At 36.4% G+C, this 20,404-nt stretch overlaps 2 protein-coding genes across 3 annotated transcripts; both read right to left on the minus strand.

Moving 5' to 3' along the window:
* Positions 1 to 202: 202 nt before the first annotated feature.
* Positions 203 to 14,575, minus strand: LOC113094587 (6-phosphofructo-2-kinase/fructose-2,6-bisphosphatase 4-like). 2 transcript variants are annotated; one of them, XM_026260190.1, is made up of 14 exons: positions 14,430 to 14,575; positions 5,669 to 5,785; positions 5,494 to 5,590; positions 5,322 to 5,388; positions 4,554 to 4,628; positions 4,395 to 4,451; positions 4,122 to 4,243; positions 3,807 to 4,014; positions 3,571 to 3,717; positions 3,389 to 3,493; positions 3,175 to 3,304; positions 3,036 to 3,098; positions 1,398 to 1,462; positions 203 to 1,317 (listed from the first exon to the last, which is right to left on the minus strand). In XM_026260190.1, the coding sequence occupies exons 1-14, from the start codon at positions 14,476 to 14,478 to the stop codon at positions 1,258 to 1,260; spliced, it is 1,362 nt and encodes a 453-aa protein (XP_026115975.1). In that variant the 5' UTR covers positions 14,479 to 14,575; the 3' UTR covers positions 203 to 1,257. The 2 variants fall into 2 exon arrangements, with proteins under 2 accessions (XP_026115975.1, XP_026115967.1); XM_026260182.1 differs by lacking the exon at positions 14,430 to 14,575 and adding an exon at positions 8,098 to 8,301.
* A 179-nt stretch (positions 14,576 to 14,754) lies between these two features.
* Positions 14,755 to 20,320, minus strand: LOC113094612 (proline-rich protein LAS17). The gene is made up of 8 exons (XM_026260210.1): positions 20,169 to 20,320; positions 17,536 to 17,676; positions 17,048 to 17,134; positions 16,724 to 16,811; positions 16,548 to 16,644; positions 16,005 to 16,326; positions 15,857 to 15,905; positions 14,755 to 15,779 (listed from the first exon to the last, which is right to left on the minus strand). The coding sequence occupies exons 1-8, from the start codon at positions 20,244 to 20,246 to the stop codon at positions 15,739 to 15,741; spliced, it is 903 nt and encodes a 300-aa protein (XP_026115995.1). The 5' UTR covers positions 20,247 to 20,320; the 3' UTR covers positions 14,755 to 15,738.
* Positions 20,321 to 20,404: the final 84 nt, after the last annotated feature.

Consider the following 20,404-nt stretch of genomic DNA (forward strand, 5'->3'; position numbering starts at 1 on the left):
CCAGTATGTATAAATAATTCCGAACTCGGGTCATGACAGAATGTTTTAATGACAGTACTTTCAGAAAATGTGACATTGTGCATCAAATTTGACAACCATGAGCTTCACACGCATTATTATAATCTTTCCTACTGATCACGGAGACCCACAGGACAGATTAAATTACAGAATCAGAGCTCTTAATATTCGGTTCTCAGAAGTGCTCTTAAAATAAAATAAATAAAAGAAAGAAAGAAAGAAGGAGAAATACAGTCCTTGTAACATGATAATAACTGAGATGAAAACATTTCACTCACTTTATCTCCATATATGCTATAGACTGTAGAGTAAAAAAAAAAAACACAAATGAACTTCAAATCTATAGTTGAGATTTAGGAATGTAAACTCTTTGTGCAAAAAATAAAGTTATTAAAGAAAAGTACAAGTATACTTAACATGCAGAAAAACAGCCTTCTATTTTAATAAGACTTTAAAAATGTAAACAGTGAATTTGGCTTTTTTTTTCTGGAAATGTAACAGAGGTAATGTATTTTAAAGTTCCTTGCTACATTTTGAGCATCCTAATTGTGAAAGGAGCTGCAATATCCCAATGGTTTTAACACTGTACGAAAGTAAAGTTCATGTGCACTGATTTATCTGCAGTTATGCTTTTTTTAACCCAAGTCTTGTATTCTGTTTTTTATGAATAGCATTTAGTGCTCGATGAAAGCCAAAGCACTTAATTTAAATTGTAGTGTGTGAATGATTGAAATGTAAAATATTGCTTAATAAAAGGTGAAGACACAAGAAGCAAATAATAATTATAATAGTAATAAAACATTAAATATCCAGTATGTGGAAAAGACACACCAGAACTGATTATTTATTCTCATATACAAAATGTTAATGATTCCAGCAAAAATCTTCAGTAGAAAATTAATGTAAGAAAACTTGAACCGCCTTCAAATCTGCTATACGCCAGCCTCTATTGCTGGCACAGACCTACATGTGTGTATGCGCGCGCACACACACACACTCGCACCCCAACACTAGGGTTATTAATCAATAACTGGATTCCAGTCATCTATGTGGCAATTGAGAAGATAATACATGAAAGGATAATACAAATATGAGGCCTAAAGATGCTCATCTTCAGGACTCATAACAGACTTCTGCCCAGCGTTTCTAAACACTCAGAAACCATTGAGAGGAATCACATTAAAAAGGATGGAGCACCCTGATGGAGTGTTGCTGATGTACAGGATGTGACATCATAGTTCAGTAGTGGGCTGGAACAGTGAAAAGCGCCTCCTCTGACAGACGGGAAATGTCCACATTCTATAACAGAATTCTTTTATTATTTTTCCAAATATCATTAGAATGAATATTTATATATGTGAAATGATTGGTTTTCTCACCTCCGGTTTGTCTCTGTGTGTGTTCACCGCCTCCACATTAAGATAGATCGACTCCACTTTGCAGCCTAATGCAGGACAGAATCTAGGTTATATTCAAGTACATTCCAAGAATTATGTTTCCAGGTAATTACCACTCTTCGACAGATAAAAGGTCAGGGGGAAGAGCTCTCTCAAGAAAATATTTTTAAATATTTTATAAAATATTTTTTCATCAAAACACTCTTCGATTTTTTGGCTTTTTCCCTAGGCTTGATTGTATTTATTAGGTGAAGTCTAACGTGTTCATGCTTGGTTTTTTTAAAGCTCAATTTTTTCAAATCTTTTACCTTTATTCCACACCAATCTGTCCCTTCTCTGACAAATGTCTTGATTTTTTTAATGTTATTATGAAGCCCCTCCCTAAGAAATACGCTATGGGCTGAGATTGGTCAGCTGGCTCAGTGTGTTGTGATTCGCTAAACCGCCTTGAGAGCGTCTGAACATCCCAGCCCTCTCAAGCTCAGAATGTGCTCTGGTTGTATTGTAAACAATGATGTCCTCTATATTGCTCATCAATTTGAGGCCGACTGAGATGCGGAGAATATTAATGAAGAAGCTGTGCAAGCACGGCTCTTAATGGTATATTTGTTTGTTGTTGTCTCATACATTTAGATACACTGTTGTTTGTAAATGCTACTGCTTCTGTAACTGTTAGCTTTTTACGTACGGGTTTATTCTGATTAAAGCTTTAATACAGCACAGCAACCGTACGCGCATCCATGTATAACACTTCTCATTGCTTTGTGAAAAAAAGTGTATAAATGGAACCGTTTGTTGGAGATGACCTGAATGAGAGAAGGAGAGATGGAGAGAGAGAGTGGCAGAGCAGGGGGACGTGAGGAACAGGATTGAGAACCGCTGCTTTAAAACATTGGTTTTGGAACTTGTGAATCCATTAGAATTGTGAAACAGAATTGCGATTCATATATGCACAGATTTTTACGTGTACACCTAGTTTTCTTTTTCTCTTCTCTAAAGCGGCAGAACTTGTCCTCGCCCCCTTTGTTGCGTGTTCCCGGGGGCGGGGTTTATTTGGCCACTTGACGTAGCGGACCTGGGAAGAAGCTCGTTGTAGTCTTACCAGATGTTTTTGTAGGCATCAAACTGCCAGAATTTAAAAGACTCTTAATATCTCAGAGTTAAATATCTCTGTTTGCACTGAACTTTCAGCACTGCAACTTTATAGATATTGTTTATGCTCAAACAGCAACATTACAAACTAACGTTAAAAAGTGTGAAATCGCAATCAACCACCCCTTTCATGCCAGCACTCCTTGTTCTTTTCTTAGTGTTGAACCGCTCAATAATTTTTACTGTCAGTGCTTGTTGTTTCACACAGGACAATGCAGAACAACATGTCACCACTCTTGTAGAGTCAATGTGCTCTTAAAGGGATAGTACAAAAAAAAAACAGAAATGACCTCAGAATGTTACTTACAAAAAGCTTTGATAAAAAGTGAGAAGACCTGACATTGTGCATGAGACACAGTATTTTGTCTGATAGCATTCACTATCCATTAGGCCACGACTGCCCACACCTAACCAACTATAAGGCTGTACACATGCTCCTAAAATGTACAAGATAGACCAGTTTCTCACCATAGGCCACAGGAGTAAGCTTCAGGACTGTGTGTAGGGGGCATTTCAGGTACGGCAGCTCTTCTGGAGGGCAAACGAAAGGTTAAAGATAACAATACGTAAATATTTTATTGACCATAACATGTCCCCAACTACACACCTGCACTCTTGTCCAGGAAGTAAGCAAGCAGACAGCGCATAACAGCCTGGTGACAAATAACCAACACATTCTCCTGCCGCTCAAGCTCCATAATGACTGGCTCCAATCGCTGGACAAGATCCTCATAAGACTGTAAAGAGTGGGAACGTTTAGTTTTCTCAAGATTTCATGAGGTTCCTTTGTAGTTGGCTGTAAATATAGTTTTTCAACACACCTCTCCTTTAGGGTAACGGTAGCGATATTTGTCCTGGTCCCTGAGGGCGAACTCCAGAGGATAATGTTCCTGGATCTCCTCATACATCATCTCCTCACAAACACCCTGCACACATGCTGACGGTCACTACACTGGTACTTTCAAATGGAATTAGAAAGAAAACACTGTCATATGACACTTACAGCATCAATCTCATTGAGGGCTTTCCACTGTTCATACGCTACACCCAGCGCCTCAGCGGTCTGAATGGTCCGCTTCATCTGACTCGTCCACACCTTGAGATCCTTTATATTCTGATCCTGTATAAACCTCCCTAGACACTGAGCGAACTACAACATACGAGAAAAGAAAGAGGTAATGAAATCCAAATGACCAATGCTGTAGACACTCTTTCACAGACACCTAAAGCATCACGCACCTCTTTACCGCGGGGCGACAGGCCTGAATCCCCTCCGATGCGACCTCTGACGTTAAGGTCGCTCTCTCCATGTCGACAGAGGTAGATAGAGCGCGGTGTGATGTGGATGTTCATCAGATAATAAACGATTCTGCTCTGGATGTGGTCGAGTACACGGTTCACCAGATACCGCTGACCCACGTCCATGATTTTAATGTATGACAACTCTCTGAAAGACAAAACATGTAGCATTAAAGCAGCTACATGTAAAAAACATAAATAGAATACATTATCACATTCTAAGAAAGAGAAAAGGAATTAAATCAGATTTCTGACCTGTCCAGGTTTTCATCCAGTGGCTGGTAGCTCTTCTCATAGCATCTGATCCTCTTCATAAAGTCCTGGATGACTTCTTCAGTGTTGCAGTCAGTGTAGTCCGGACTGTCTAGCTTCACCTGCTGCTCTCCAACACACACAAAAAGAGAACTTAATGCTGGAGATAATTTAATAAATAATAATATTTAATGTACTGAAGAAAAATGCTTAAATTAGAAATCACCAGAGTACTACAAGTTTGAATCAAGTGTCGATTTTTAAACATTGCCTTACCACAATGTTCTCTGCAATAATGCTGGGGTCTTCACACACAGACTCCACAAAAAACACCTAATTAAATTAAATGGAGACTTGAGGGTAGTAAAATAAAGTGTTAAAGAGACACTTAACTATAAAAAATATTGCCATTTTTTTATGAACGTTGTGTTTTACCTTATAGCCATTTTGTTCTGCAAATCTCGTGATGGTGGCCCTTCTTTCTCTGGTTGTGTTTGTGGCATCAAACACCTAAAAATAAAAAATTAAAAAAATAATTCAACACTCCTAAATAAGATTCAGTCTTTTTGAAAAAGAGAAAAAAGGCTATATGCTCACCATGTATTAATACTAAAACTCACAATACTAAAATTTAAGACTGATGTTTTCTGTTTTAATGCATTTTAAAATGTAATTCACTCCTGTGATGGCCAAGCTGAATTCGCTGCTTTATTATTCCAGTCTTCAGTGTCACATGATCATTCAGAAATCATTCTAAAGATCATTCTAAAGATGCTGAAGAAACATTTCTTAGCAGGATCAATGCTGAAAACAATAGCTCCGCTTAATATTTTTAGGATTTTTTGTTGAATAGAAAATAAAAAGGAGCAAATAAAAATAGCAGCAGTTATTTGACATAGAACTTTTTTGTAACATTATACTTTTAGGGTCACTTTTGATGTGACCAATTAACACTTTTTGTGCTCAATTAACATTTCCTATTATTGTGATGGTTGAAAACCTCTGAACTGCTGAATATTTTTGTGAAAAACATGATTATTTGATGAATAGAAAGCTCAAAACAGCATTAATTTGAAATACATTACTTTTAATGCTATAAATGTTGTAAATGTCACTTTCGATCAATATAATGTGTGCATGCTTTAATGAAATGTAGTGTATAAATTAGTCTGATAAAATGAATGAGAATGCAAAATTACTCACAGCAACCTGGCCGCCCTCAACACTGAGGTACTGTCTGACGTCATTGAGTGCAGCCAAAGCACACTGCCTAAAAACAGAAATTAAATAAGTCATATGACAACACAAAATACACAACAACAGCAAAGATATATGAAAACAAGCATCAACAAATGGAAAACATGCGGACTCTTACTTTCTTATCTTCAGCCCTTCCTCATTATCAGGGCGAAAGAATTCAAAGCTCTTGTAGATTTTCACACATTCCCTCCGATACTGCCCCACATTGAATTCTGCCAAAAAATACACCGATTTAGTCACAGTATACTGGAAGTAAAAATGTTTTGGACTATGAGTGCATTTTACTGTACCTTTTGTTGGTACACCAATCCAGTTGAGGTAGCGTGTGAGTTTTTTAGAAATGTAGGTTTTGCCTCTCGCTGGCAGGCCAACAGTCACAATGAGAGTGGGACAGTTGGTCATGCAAACTGCCAAGACACAGAGAGACAGAGAATGAAAATGTGTCTGTAAATATAAGCTTTATGTGCACAGAGAGTGAATACTCTCTTTGTTTTGTTTTCATTTGGTACGAATAATCTGTCAGAGCAAATCATGCAGTCTATTGTTAGTTGGGGGAACATTCACAAAGCGTCTCTACAGCCTCTGAAGATTTTTTTTACATTTCCTAATTCAATGAAAGCAATGTATTCTGGATATTGTTAAATTTTATTTAAAGTCTTTGGCTTTTTACTTTTCACCTTCATTTTCAACCAGATACAAGCATAAACCAAATAATTTCTGAGGATCATTTATTTAATTTAAATATTTGCATCAGTCCTCCTCATGCATATTATTCATGGTTTTGTTTTCTGTATTTGACCAATTGAAATTCTTTATTTCTGGTTTTCAAGCTCTTCTCAATGTCTGCTGATTCCTCGTCAATCATGTTCCTCAGATACTGAGAGCTCATGTGATCTGAGAGAAGAATCAAATCTCTGCTGACTAATTAAAGATGGATCCTGCTGTGAGTACGTACAGCTCATTCAGTGTCAGGTTCATGGAGGTCAAAATGAATCAGACAATTACACAAAAATCAGCATATAATCCCTACAAGTCTTTGAGAAATGGCCTCGCTCAGCAAACCTGCTCTTTAAAAGAGTATAAACTTCCTCTTAAAATCTTGTATGACAGCAGCTTTGGGGCCACAGAGATCTGGAAAAACCCTCAACTATTGCACAGTTACTTTTTCCCCATTTGAATGCAACAGGCCCTGAGGAATTTAGAGGATATGCCTAAAGTCAGACCACAACCTGTTATCCCACCCACACCACTTCACTGAACAGAGGGAATAAAACTACAAAGGTACACCACTTTCACCCAAATAGGATAGGATAGCATGTGTTTAAAGTTTTTTTTAAATCCTGAGGGAAACTGAGGGGGAAGAAACACATTAAAACAGCTTTCATTAAAAAAAAAATATGGTAGAAAAACATGCTGCACAATTAATATTAAAATTTCCATAATTACTTCAAAAAGGATAAACATCAATGTCAGTTTTATTTGATTGGTGATCTAGAAACAGTGTCGAATATATATATAAAATGTAATTAATCTAAAGATTATTAGTGTGGATCATCCAAGATTTTTAGTGTGGAAATATATAATCAATAAATTAGAATACTGTAATGAACTATTTCGTTTGGTTTATCAAAGCAGGAGCAAAATGACAAACACTAGGTCCCATTCTCTGTCATGATGTTTATCATCAGGGTAACAATGAGATGATCAACATGAGCTTTTAGAGCATCAGGAATCTGTTGCTCACACGCTGCACACATGGGCAGCGAATGTTTATGCGCCATTGACCAATCAGAGACGTCTACAGCCAGGGCTCAGCCAATAGGACACCAGCTACGCAACACAATGACCGCAGCTACTGTACCAGTCTGAAAAAAATAGTCGGGCTATGCTGGGTATCTCGCGGTACAAACTACCGTATTCATTTGATATGCTCGTGATGCCGAGTTGTTACTGATAAATTAAGTAAATACGCAAACGGAGGGAGAGAATACGGATTTCACTTTCGGTTTTGTGGGACTCATTGGACGTGTTATTCATATAACGTTACACTCAGTGTTTACGCTTGCAAGTTTGTTCTTAAACAAAGCTTAAGAGACACTGGGAGAAAATATACTGTTGATAATACTAAGTTACAGCGTTAATCTTAAAGCTCCAATGTAGCTTATTGTAGTTTACCTAACATCTGAGGCTGAGCGGGTTTCGATGTAAGTTATCCTGGTTGCATCATTCCCGTCTTAATACAAGTAGCTGCGCCTAATGTTAACTTACTTAGCCCGGGTTCACTGGGTTCACTTACAGTGCTTGAACTAGATGCAACCCTACAAAGCATCGATCATGTTATTTTTACAAATATGTTTCTTAAAAAGTACATAATAAATCATTAAATGAGACAATAAAACAGCACATATGGTGAAATTCTTGCGAAATACTGAACATGCACCATTAACATTACTTCCGCACCCGAGAGCATTCTTTTACTCCAGATGGTGACTTAGACACTTAAAAGATACAACACACACGAGTTCTGCTAAATTTGTACTTACAGCAGAGATAAATTATAAATGCGCGTGCATGCAACTTCGTAAATAATGCGGGATTTAATAAAAATGAGAGCGTTTGGGACAACTTCAACAAAAATGAACCCCATAGATTTATGTAACATTAACCACATTGTTAGTTGTTAAAATTAGTCATTTATAGAAAGCAAGCATAACGTTACCTCTTTTCTGAGAAATGTGTTTATCCGGTAGCCCATTCTTACATGGCATCCATATTTTTCGCAGTGGGTTTTGTGTGAGCTCTCTGGGAATCGCCATTATAACATCTTCTGTGGAGCTCATCCTGTCTGTATTAACATGACCCGGTTGTTCAGACCTGATCGGCTGTTCTCTGATACTGAGCGGACTGAGCTGCTGGCGGTGGGATGTCTCATGTCATATCGGCTGAGCGGTATCAATGACCGACTGTACCGTAATACCAGCAGAAAACTCGCACACAAAAAAATCCCACTCCCTCTTTAGAAAATTAAGCATATATTTAAAAATTAATGTGAATGTTTCATAATTAGACAATAATTAAATACCAGCATAATCACAACCATCACACAATTAAAAACCAAATTACATAAGCAAATAAAATGTGATTAACTTAGCCCTAGTGACTATTCTATAACTAAAACAGTTTATTTTAAACGGAATATTGATTAAGCTGAAGAATTATATTTACATTACATTTACATACTATTTAGTCATTTACCAGACGCTTATCCAAAGCGACTTTCAAATGAGGACAATTGAAGCAATCAAAATGAATTAAAGAGCAATGCGAGTGCTATACAAGAAACGTCATCTGACAACTTTAACATGACTCTATGCTTTTGATGTCTAATTAATTCGTTTTAATTAATAATTTGTGTCTTATAATTAATGTCCTTCTTTATTGTTCCACAATGCACGTATACATCTTCACTTCAAACATACATTCACCATGGTTCACTGCATATTAAAAAACCGTTGTAACTCTCAGAATATGTTATACTCGTTTAACAAGGGTTGTTTGTCATTATATTAGTATTTGGTTAGAGGGCACCCATCGCTGAAAATGACACAATTTACACTTGAAATACTGCATTGTATCTAATCTACCGTAAAACTACTATATGGTGTGAGCAAACTAGAAAAAAAAGAAAGAAAAAACATATGAGGAAGTGGGTAAACAAAAATCTCCTAAATGATTGCAGAGGTTTGAGAAAAACAGTTCTGCAGCTACTGTTCACATGAAGTGCACATGGTTCGTGAATGTTGATATATCTTTGTCCAATCAAAGCCCCTCGACCGTAGGAATCGACCAATAGAAAGGCAGAGAGACTGCACGAGGAGGCGTGCGCTGAGAGGAGCACAGCGGGGCAAACATCTTACGGACTTGAACATTCTGTTCTTTTTAGACACCAAACACCTTAATAATATTACTAAGAACTTTGCCCTATAAATATGTACATAGAAAGTATAGGATCACCAACAGAAGCAGGTCTGTTGTGCTTTCAACAAAAATGCTTTCTATACTCATACATGGGTGTTTTAGTTTGAGATATCTGCGCAATTACATGTATATAAACATAGTTTACTATAGGCATAATAATACATTTATCCTACTGCATTTATATTTTAGCCATTACATAGTCATAAACATTAGCTAATATATATATATATATATATATATATATATATATATATATATATATATATATATACACACACACACACACACATATATATATATATATACGATTTTATGATACAACAAAACTAGCAAATGTACACTACCAAAGTCTGGACACACCTATATTTTTACTACACTGGAAAAAAAAGTTGTAAATAAAATATTTTTTTATTATTCAATAAAAAATAATTTTGGATTAAGTTTTACAAGATACTTGTAAAACTTTACATTTAATTCAATGTGTTGTTTGCTGTTTCTTTGTAATTATTTGTGAAATTTGCAAGCATTGGAAATTGTTTCTACACCATAAAAAAATGGTGTTAATATAATAGTAAATAAAACAGTATACATCTTTAAAATAATGTAACAGTACAAATGCAAGTATGGGAATTATTTATTTATCTTATTTTATCCATTCAAATTAGTTTTTTAACCAGATTTAGCTTTTTAGACAGTTCCCATATGCTTCCCATATGTTCTCACTTGCTGTCCTTTCTTGTTCTCTGCTACTTCTCCTTCATATTCCAGTCCAATGGGTCAACTTAAAAAACATTTACATTCATATCCACAAATTATATTTGTTCATAAAACAGTTTCAAAGGTCAGCTCAAGTATTTAACATGGTTTTAATTATTTTATTTTATTATTAATTAAAAAAAAATTCCCCTTGTTTTGGGTTTTTTGCTGCAGGGACTAAGGATATCCTGACTCGTCCTAGGATATCCTCAGCAGACGATGGTTCAACATGACAAACAGGGCAGATAGGGCCATCTTGTGGTTGAATAATGAATCATATTGTGTGTTTATGTATAGAATGCCTTTGAGTAAACCTTAAAGTGAAATCACCTTTTTATTTTTAACTAGATTGCAAAGAAATAAAATAGGTGATGAAGAGTCTCAAGTCAGCAGGTCAGGAGAACTAATCTCCTTAGACTAGAGGGACAAATTGATGTCAATTAGAGTTAGAACCGGTGAATGCGGTTTACAGGTTTCATAGAGAGAGAATGATGTGCACCAAATGAGTCTCTGTAGAAACCAAATAGAGTAAGTTACTTCAGTGGGTGTGGACAAAATAGCTCTAATCGAGAGTCAATGCAGACGTAATGACACCTGAAATAAAACTTTTTAAACTTTTTAAAGAAAGTTACAAGTTACAAGCTACTTTTAGCCTTAAGATGTTTTTTGAATTGGGCCCAGGTCCATTTAGATAATGAATGCAAAAGATAAAGAAATATAATCAAGGAGTTTGTAATCTCATTAAATAACCAGTGACCCAGCACTCAGGCTGCCAGCCAATCTGGGATCCCACGTATAAAAAAATATTCTATAATAATATATGTTATTATACGTTTTATACTTTATACAATCTTATAGTTCCCCACATGCTCTTTATAATGCATCTCAACAAAAATAACGACCAGCTAATTTGTTGTATTTATACAATTTATGTCAATATAATTATTCATAATTACAAAAAATGATACAGATAACATTATCAAGTTCAGAAGGAACAAGTACAAGTCTTTAACAACATCAGTCAAATAACCAATGCTGTTTTACTGAATATTATGATCAGATGTTTTTTAATATGTACATTTTGGAAAAGATGTCACCATTAAATTCTCTTTAGTTTGACACACACACTTAATTCTGCTATAGGAAATGACTTCTTTCATTTATTCCTAAACAAATTTTTATTTGACTTTCCTATCATGCATATCCCCATGTCTTTGTGTTTGATTATTACCTCCTTGTATATGGTCTCATGTATTGTACACTGTTTTATGCATGCTTATGATAGACCACTAGTTAATGTTACCTCACGTATACCATGTTTGGTCTCTATGAAAAAATACCATGCTTTAAACCCTATTCGCATGGGATTAGTATCACCTAGTGACCTCCAGTCATTTGTAAGGATTGCTGAGGTTGTCTGTAATCTTAATCCAGTGCGAATCAGCCATGTCTGTAAATTGTAAAGTATAAATTCCCACACAAAAGACCTACCATATTTCGCTCAACACAGAGGACCTGTGATAATATTGGTTCTGTGCGATTTGACATCTCTTTGATTTGGCGGGTCGTATATCATTTTTGTAGGTTTTTATTTCCTGTGCGCCTTTTTATCCATCTTTTGCGAAAAATGGAGCTGCATTGGAGTGTTTGATAGTATTTTGGGTGCTCATTATTATCATATTGCTACACCATACAATTTGCAGAAAAAAGAAAGCTGAAAAGGTTTGAATGTGTTATAAATAAATCAAGCATAAAGCTCGAGATGATATTTTAACATGGTGGAATGTAAATGATACAGCGCAAGAAACTATATTAATTTTATTTATTTTTTTAATCCATCTGGACCATAGAATGGGACACTCAAAGCCTTGACATCCGGGTATCTGGGAGATAAATCAGTAAATTCAAGTAAAATTACAGGCTTCTCTTATCCTGTGCGAATGCATCACACAACATTCAGATGTGTGTGTGTGTGTGTGTGTGTGTGTGTGTGTGTGTGTGGTGGTAGGGGGGTTAATTTCAAAAGTCCCTAGATAATCCTGTGCAAATAGGCCTTAATTTGGAATCGACTCTCGATTCCCAACGCCTCAGAATCGAGTAATCGATTATTTTTGGAATCGATTCCCAGCCCTACTCGACACAGCCTGTCTGTAGTTCTGTTAGATTCAGACTCTTCTGGAACCCTTAAGTTTTTCCATTTAACAAAGATCCTATAGGATCTCAGCTGATGTCTCTCTTAGCACTTCTTTACTTTCCACCTGGGAAGAAACTTGAAACCATCAAGACTTTCATTGGAGACTGCATCCAGACACTCATCAACGACCAAGGCAATGCAAGTATCGTACATTTAACTAAATGAAACAGAAGTTTAGTATGAGCTATAGACCCCGTTGTAAAACTCAAAGGTTAACTGACTCCTTTTCCATAGCTGCATTTAACTTGTTTGAATGATTGTATGTTTGTTGGTTTAGATTAGTTATGTGTGTTAGTGCTTAGTTAATACAGTTTTGTGCACAGACTACATGAGTTTCTGATTCTGTCACTGCCTGTGAATAATGTCCATTTACGACTCTGATCTAGCTACATGCTCTAATGCATTTATACTGTAGGAAAGATATTTTCTGTGGCCATGAAAATATCCTTTCGAAAGTTCGCTAGACGAACAGATTAGTTGATGGCAATTTAATTCTGTTACAGTTACTACTGGCAGCTGAAAGAAAGAATTGTAATTAATCATAATTAATTGTAATAAAGTATATACATTTCCCTTTTGAGCTAATTTGTTACATGACTAAGGGTTCAGTTATGAACAACATAAATGATGCTTTTCTGAGTAATATCAAGCATTGTGCTTTTCAAAAATAGATTTTTTTCCTTTCCCTTTCCCCTAGATGTCAACCGCCCACACAGCAGCCTGTGACATCACAGCTTTTTAAACTCAGAAAAAAAATATGAGGGCATGAGAGCATTTTGTGTGAGAGTAAGTGGGCTGAAAAAGCATCAAGTATGCATTTAATGATGCAGCAGACTTTGCACATACAACATACTAGGCCTATTTCCTTAGACATGACACATGAACTCATATACACAAACGCAGATGTAAAACAATGCCAGACCTGAATCCTTAAATGGGATTGGAGGAATGGAGCTGAACTTTCACACAGATAACCATAGAGGGAGAGAAAGCAAGATGGGGATGGAGAGCATGCCACATGCACAAGAAATAAACAACATAAGGAGGGAAAAGAGAAACCACAAGAGGAACAATTCTCTGAGGATATACCCAGAAGGAAAGAGGGAACAAATAGAAGGAAGATGCAGATATCTCAGGGAAGCACAGATAAACACAGAAAGAGATTAAGAGCATGGGTCACAGAGCACAGAAAGATTTATTAGCACTTATACAAAGGCCTAAAATATTTTGCCAGTGTGTAACCATAGTAACCCACCCACCAATAGGGTCATTACTGACACACCCTAATAAAATCTGCTTGAAAACCCATGTCCACCCTTTTATCTCAAACTAAACCAAAACAGAAAATATTAACGGGGTTTTACACACAGTAAAAAGTAACATCTGTATCATGGTTTAGTTTTATTTCGAGTGACAGCGCAGCTGCAACTCTGACTAAGCCAAGCATGAATACCATGCAGTTTTATCTAAGACAGTGAAAGGCATTCACACACACACACACACACAAAAAGGCTTCCCAAAATTTCTCATGGCCCACTCTAACATCCATCACTTTGACTGATTTCTCTTGCGTGCATACTCATGCCAGCTGTCTTATCCCATAATAAGACTAGGAGTGTCTACATTTGATCATTGCAAATTCTCATTTAACCCATACTGCAACTATATTTGAATATAATATAAAGTTACTTCAGCAAGAGACAAAATACATATGTTTGGGCACTGCAAAAACAAAATAAATTAGTTTGTCGATTAATTTTTCAATTTCCCTTTCATTTCCTCAAGAAATTAACATTTAGTTTGTTTGAAATATCGATTCAGTTTACTTTGCCCTGACCATTAGTAGTCTGCATTACAACAACAAATCAATAAAGTGAATAATATAATAGCTGTATAATAATAATGTACATTATGAGTGGTCACAAAATTAAGTTGACAACAAATCACTGAAAAAATCCAGTATTCACGTAACAATGTTGTTTCCATTGTTAGAGACACAATAATTATGTATTTGTTCAACACATTCTCCGCGGGCACACAGCGTTTGCAGTTTCATTTGGTCGTGACAAATACAACTGACCGGCCGCAAAGAAACACGGTTTAGGGGAGATGTCATGTCTTACCTGTCCCGTCGCGGTCTTGTCCGTCTCGAAAGCAGCTACTGTTCCTCATCTTCCAGGTTGTTATAAAGAGCTAACGTGTTCAGGCGCGGACTGACTGTGTGGGAGAGCTTGTGCTCGTCCCCGCTGCTTCGTGGAAACAATGTTTAGAAGGGCACCGGTTCACGGCGTTTTATATACAGGATGAACAGATCGAGGGCAGAGTAACGCCTATTACACTCACTCTCGCTGTGTAATGTTAGATGAGTTACTTTTAAAGGGTAGATTCATTCAAATGAGCTGAGAATAATAGAGAAGTACTGTACAGTGCCAACATGTCTCTCTTTTTTCTACACTCATTTATTCTAATCCACTTAAAGTAACTGTACATACTGTTCATCTTGTAAATGTGCATTCATTACTACCAGTAATGCACACGCAAAGGGACAACTTAAAATCAAGGGCAGAATATGATGATAAAGCTGACATTTTTGATATCATCTATCAGTGAGGGACAAAATCTGAAAGCTGTTGATTTATCAGTCACTATCATGCAGAACATATTACATTTTGTGCTGTCATTGACTAGCACGGTTATTAAACCTCTAACAAAACACCTGATTATTATACTTACATAAATGGGGTAAATCACTATGATCCATAAAGTATTTGGATAGTTAAGCCTAACCTAAACTGTATGAGAGTCAGTGTAGCCTATAATAGAAAACCAACTGTCATTTTATTTTTAAAGGAATAATCCACCCAAAAAAAAAAACAATTCAGTCATTTACTCCTCATGTTGTTCTAATCCAAAACGGTTTCTGCAGAGAACAAAATATATGTTGGGACCAAACAACGGAACACCATTTATGTTCCATAAAAGAAAATAAATCATGCAGTTTCGGAATGGCAGTGTAAATAATCCCAGATTTTTCATTTTTAGGAAGATAATCCATTTACAACATTAACACACCAGTACACTTTCAAGCAAAAAGTTTCACAAAAAATAATTTGTTCAAATTTTAAAACTGTAAATACAGTTCAAAATTAAGACAATGTATTTGGACACTCGTTTGTAAGAATTTAGAACAAGTGAAATTAATTCAGAGAAGAGATTAAGCATATTATGGTTGGATATATCTTGTTTCATAAACTGCTATGAGCCACTGTTGTTTTTATTAGTTTTGATTACAACGTTAATAATTCTTAAACTATAGTTGTTCTGCAGAAATGTATAATTAATAAAGATATCTTCCATGTCTAAGTGCTTGTGTGGCCCACATCCCACCGTTGCGGAGTCATAAAGTCCTAAACGATGGAGATGATGGTGGTTTTAAAGGTAGTCATCATAGCCAGTTTCCTCCTTGATGCCAGCTGCAAATATAGAAACATGTCTGACATATTCCTTAAAGAGAAAACTGAGTTGAATTACATTTAGACAGAGGAGTTACCATTATAATGAAAACTGTGCTTCATTCCAGCAGAGTAGGGATCTTTAATCTTCAACAAACACATTGAGATAAAATAATTACATTAAAAAAAAGGTATTTACGCACATTTCTGTATAACATACAATATAAGAGCACATACAGTACTTACAACTGAACTTGGAGGGACTGCAGGGGCCTGGTAAAATGGAGGGGATGGCACCCATGATGGAACGGGAATAGTGGAGTCAAAGTTTTGCTCACTAACATTGCAATTCAACTTCAACTTGGCTATCCTGGCATGAATGGGAATAGGTGGGAGTGGCCCTTTCCTCTGGGCGAGCAACACAGACTCTTCATTAACACCAGAGAGAGTCTTTGGGGAGTCATGTGATTGGATGGACTTTGTGCTAGCAACTGTGGGTTTGCTCTCTGGAAGTGCTGCGTCTGAATCAAGATGCTGTGGAACCCTGGGTGAACTTCTGAGTGAAAGCCTATGGCCAGAATTAAAGCCACAAAAAAAAAAACACTTCAAATACTACTGTGGGATACCCTTCAACATTTTAACTCAGAAATTGCAATCAATCTTACAATTACATAAACAGAAAGTGATACATTGAATTAAAACATTTGTGAGTATATAAACTGAAATAAAAACATTCTTTAAACACATCATTATATTTGGTTGCCGGTCTATTTCGGTTTTGCTTCTCACCTCTTGTGGAGTTCATTTCCTCTAAGACAACTGTCAAGTTTGTCTTTCCAGTCAGAAACACTGCCCACACTGTATCTGCGTGTAAGTCCCGAAGATGCTGGAGAAGACAGGATCATTCATTGGCACAACATTCATTATTTTAATGTGATTTCCAAGGAGAGTTCAGAGTGTCAGACCTTTGTTATCACTGATCTGCTTCTGCACAGCAATGTAGAACTGCTTGGCCTCATCTTCATCCGCAAAGTTTATTCCTATCTGACACTCCTGTATGCACAAAGGTTCGGTTTATCACGATGAGGACTTTATTGACTTCTGTTCTTTTCCATTGAGCTAATGATATTTTATAATCCCCTAAGCCTAAACCCTAAAAACATTTTTACATTTTTTTAAGTCAATTGTCAGATTTAAGATGCTTGGTTGAGCATACAGATCCACGTGCACATATGGATGCATATAAAAACACTTACACATACATACAATGCAATTAATGTGTCACTCACATCACCAGGGAAGGTATGGAAATAAGGACAAGTTTCTGTGTATTCAAATGGTGTATACAGCTCCTGTTCCCATTGCAGCTTGGCTTTCTGCAAAGAGAAAGAGAAATGCCATGGTCACACATCATGACATGGCCTAAGAGTCTAAAGTAGAAACACTGCACATTAACGAGTGGTGGAAGTGGGTCAAAAAAAACAAAAAAAAAAACAATAGAGACTTTGTAGAAGACATTTCTGAGAATGTGCAGAGAGAGAAAAAAAAGAAGGAGTGTAATGACATTTGTGAGACTGTGGTGTTTTTGTCTGAAATATATAAAAACAGATGGTGTGTACTGATGTATCATTTGTATAATGTAGAATAAATTTAGAATTCAAAGTAAAGTTTACACAATCTAGTGACAATGTTTTCATTTAAGAAATTTCCTGAAACTGCTTCCACTGCTGATTCCAAGAAATTCTGATTCTTTCTGTATTCAATCTGTCAGCCTCACCTTAAGACTGTAGGATCTCATGAATGTTGAGTGCACAGATTTATCTTGCACCAGACAGAGTACTCCAGAACTGAGACTTTTCCATTCCTTTTTCTGTGGAGGGGCTGCCATTACCAGCTGGACAATACCACATGCTAAAACCTGTAATGTACACAAACACACACGCACACACACAAATAAATACATATACAGGGAGTCGGTGTACATATACTTTTGAGTGTAAAGCGCATATTCACAGACACACAATATACAGTGGGTATGGAAAGTGTTCAGACCCCCTTAAGTTTTTCACTCTGTTATATTGCAGTCATTTGCTAAAATCATTTAAGTTAATTTTTTCCCTCAATGTACACACATATTAACAGAAAGACAAAAGAATTGTTGACATTTTGCACATTAAAAAAAGAAAAACTGAAATATCACATGGTCCCAAGTATTTGGACCCTTTGCTCAGTATTTCATAGAAGCACCCTTTTGATCCAATACAGCCAGGAGTCTTTTTGGGAAAGATGCAACAAGTTTTTCACTACTGGATTTGGGGATCCATTCCTCCTTGCAGATCCTCTCCAGTTCTGTCAGGTTGGATGGTAAACGTTGGTGGACAGCCATTTTCAGGTCTCTCCAGAGATGCTCAATTGGGTTTAAGTCAGGGCTCTGGCTGGGCCATTCAAGAACAGTCAAGGAGTTGTTGTGAAACCAGTCCTTCATTGTTTTAGCTGTGTGCTTAGGGTCATTGTCTTGATGGAAGGTGAACCTTCGCCTAGTGTGAGGTCCTGAGCACTCTGGAGGTTTTCGTCCAGGATATCCCTGTACTTGGCCGCATTCATCTTTCCCTCGATTGCAACCAGTCGTCCTGTCCCTGCAGCTGAAAAACACCCCCACGGCACGATGCTGCCACCTCCATGCTTCTATGTTGGTACTGTATTGGACAGGTGATGAGCAGTGCCTGGTTTTTTCCACACATACCGCTTAGAATTAAGGCCAAAAAGTTCTATCTTGGTCTCATCAGAACAGAGAGTCATTCAGGTGTTTTTTTTTTTAGCAAAATCCATGTGGGCTTTCATGTGTCTTGCACTGAGGATATGCTTCCATAGGGCCACTCTGCCATAAAGCCCCGACTGGTGGAGGACTACAGTGATGGTTGACTTTCTACAACTTTCTCCCACCTCCCGACTGCATCTCTGGAGCTCAACTACAGTGATCTTTGAGTTCTTCGTTACCTCTCTCACCAAGGCTCTTATCCCCGACAGCTCAGTTTGGCCGAACAGCCAGCTCTAGGAAGGGTTCTGGTCGTCCCAAACGTCTCCTATTTAAGGATTATGGAGGCCAAAGTGCTCTTAGGAACCTGTAACCATGGCCAAATCTGTGTCTTGCCACAATTCTGAGTCTCCGTGCTCTTCAGGCAGTTCCTTTGACCTCCTGATTCTCATTTGCTCTGACATGAACTGTGAGCTGTAAGGTCTTATATAGACAGGTGCCTGGCTTTCCTAAGCAAGTCCAATCAGTATAATCAAACACAGCTGGACTCAAATGAAGGTGTAGAACCAGCTCAAGGATGATCTGAAGAAATGGACAGCACCTGAGTTAAATATATGAGTGTCACAGCAAAGGGTCTGAATACTTAGGACCATGTGATATTTCAGTTTTTCTTTTTTAATAAATCTGCAAAAACATCAACAATTCTGTGTTTTTCTCTCAATATGGGGTGCTGTGAGTACATTAATGAGGGACAAAATGAACTTAAATTTTTTTATCAAATGGCTGCAATATAACAAAGTGAAATTTTAAATACAAATACAGATCCAGTTGCATTACAGACAGTGGTTCTTTAGTACATGTTTGTCTGTACAGACATGCAGTTTTGTGGGAAATATTCCATTTGCATATTTGAAAAACAGTTTGTACTATGACTGGCCTCTGAGGCTCTATATCTGTGAATCATTAAAACAACCACCAAGTGTTTACAAACCAGAAAAACCAGTGGTCAGTGGTTAGGATCAGGTTGTGTATCCTAGATAAAGTGAAATAAGTGTGTGGAAATAGCATAAAACACCAGCCAAGTGTCTGGGTGTCCCAGTCACTGTTATTCTAGTATCATTGAGATATTATTATAGTTTTGTTAATATATAGAATTTGTTTTTATTTTTCTATTTTGAGTTTTCATATTAATTTAAGATATTAATTTAGTAGTTTTTGTCATATTTTTTATTTATTACAATAGTTATATATTATTATTTATTTCAGTTTTTAATTTTAGTTATTTTTGAACATCAATGAGAGCTGTTGCTCTGACAACTAGTTAAAAAATTGAATCAAATATAGGCTATATATATATATATATATATATATATATATATATATATATATATATATATATATATATATATATATATATATAAAATAAAAACATATTTCAGTAAAAGTTCATGTCTTTTTAGATATCTTTTCTGAAGTTATGTCATAGACTGACATAGGTCTCAAGCAACACATTAAATCCAATAACAGTAAATCTAGTACACAGTATAGATTCTTATTCTTATTATTACAAAATAATTATGGCATTTAGATCCGATAATATATAACAAAATAAATTAAAGTGATGAGGAAAAGTATTTTTTTTAAAGTGAACTCACACTGCAGTCATGTCTTATTAAACTGAAGAGAAGCCCGTTCTCACGAGTCGACAGGAACGCACTCAACATTTGTGACATCTCAAAATTCGTATCCTCTATCTTTGACGACTCTTTTCTACACTGTGCTTTTTCTGTTTTCTCATCTGCTTTACACTTCCTAATGCAAATACCCTGGTGTCAGGAATACAGAAAACAGGAAAACAGAGTTAGCCTATATTCACACAACACACACAAGT

The sequence above is a fragment of the Carassius auratus genome, chromosome 6 (assembly GCF_003368295.1).
Source record: "Carassius auratus strain Wakin chromosome 6, ASM336829v1, whole genome shotgun sequence".
NCBI classification, from domain to species: domain Eukaryota; kingdom Metazoa; phylum Chordata; class Actinopteri; order Cypriniformes; family Cyprinidae; genus Carassius; species Carassius auratus.

Excerpts from the sequence above, each read along its gene's own strand:
- LOC113094587 (XM_026260182.1), bottom strand. The coding sequence starts at position 8,218 with ATGAGCTCCACAGAAGATGTTATAATGGCGATTCCCAGAGAGCTCACA. Across the intron at positions 5,389-5,493 it reads GAAGGGCTGAAGATAAGAAA|GCAGTGTGCTTTGGCTGCAC; the intron begins GTAAGAGTCCGC and ends TTCTGTTTTTAG. Across the intron at positions 3,305-3,388 it reads ACCGTTACCCTAAAGGAGAG|TCTTATGAGGATCTTGTCCA; the intron begins GTGTGTTGAAAA and ends CACTCTTTACAG.
- LOC113094612 (XM_026260210.1), bottom strand. The coding sequence starts at position 20,246 with ATGTCACAAATGTTGAGTGCGTTCCTGTCGACTCGTGAGAACGGGCTT. Across the intron at positions 17,677-20,168 it reads TAATAAGACATGACTGCAGT|GTTTTAGCATGTGGTATTGT; the intron begins GTGAGTTCACTT and ends TGTACATTACAG. Across the intron at positions 16,645-16,723 it reads GCAGATCAGTGATAACAAAG|CATCTTCGGGACTTACACGC; the intron begins GTCTGACACTCT and ends TGTCTTCTCCAG.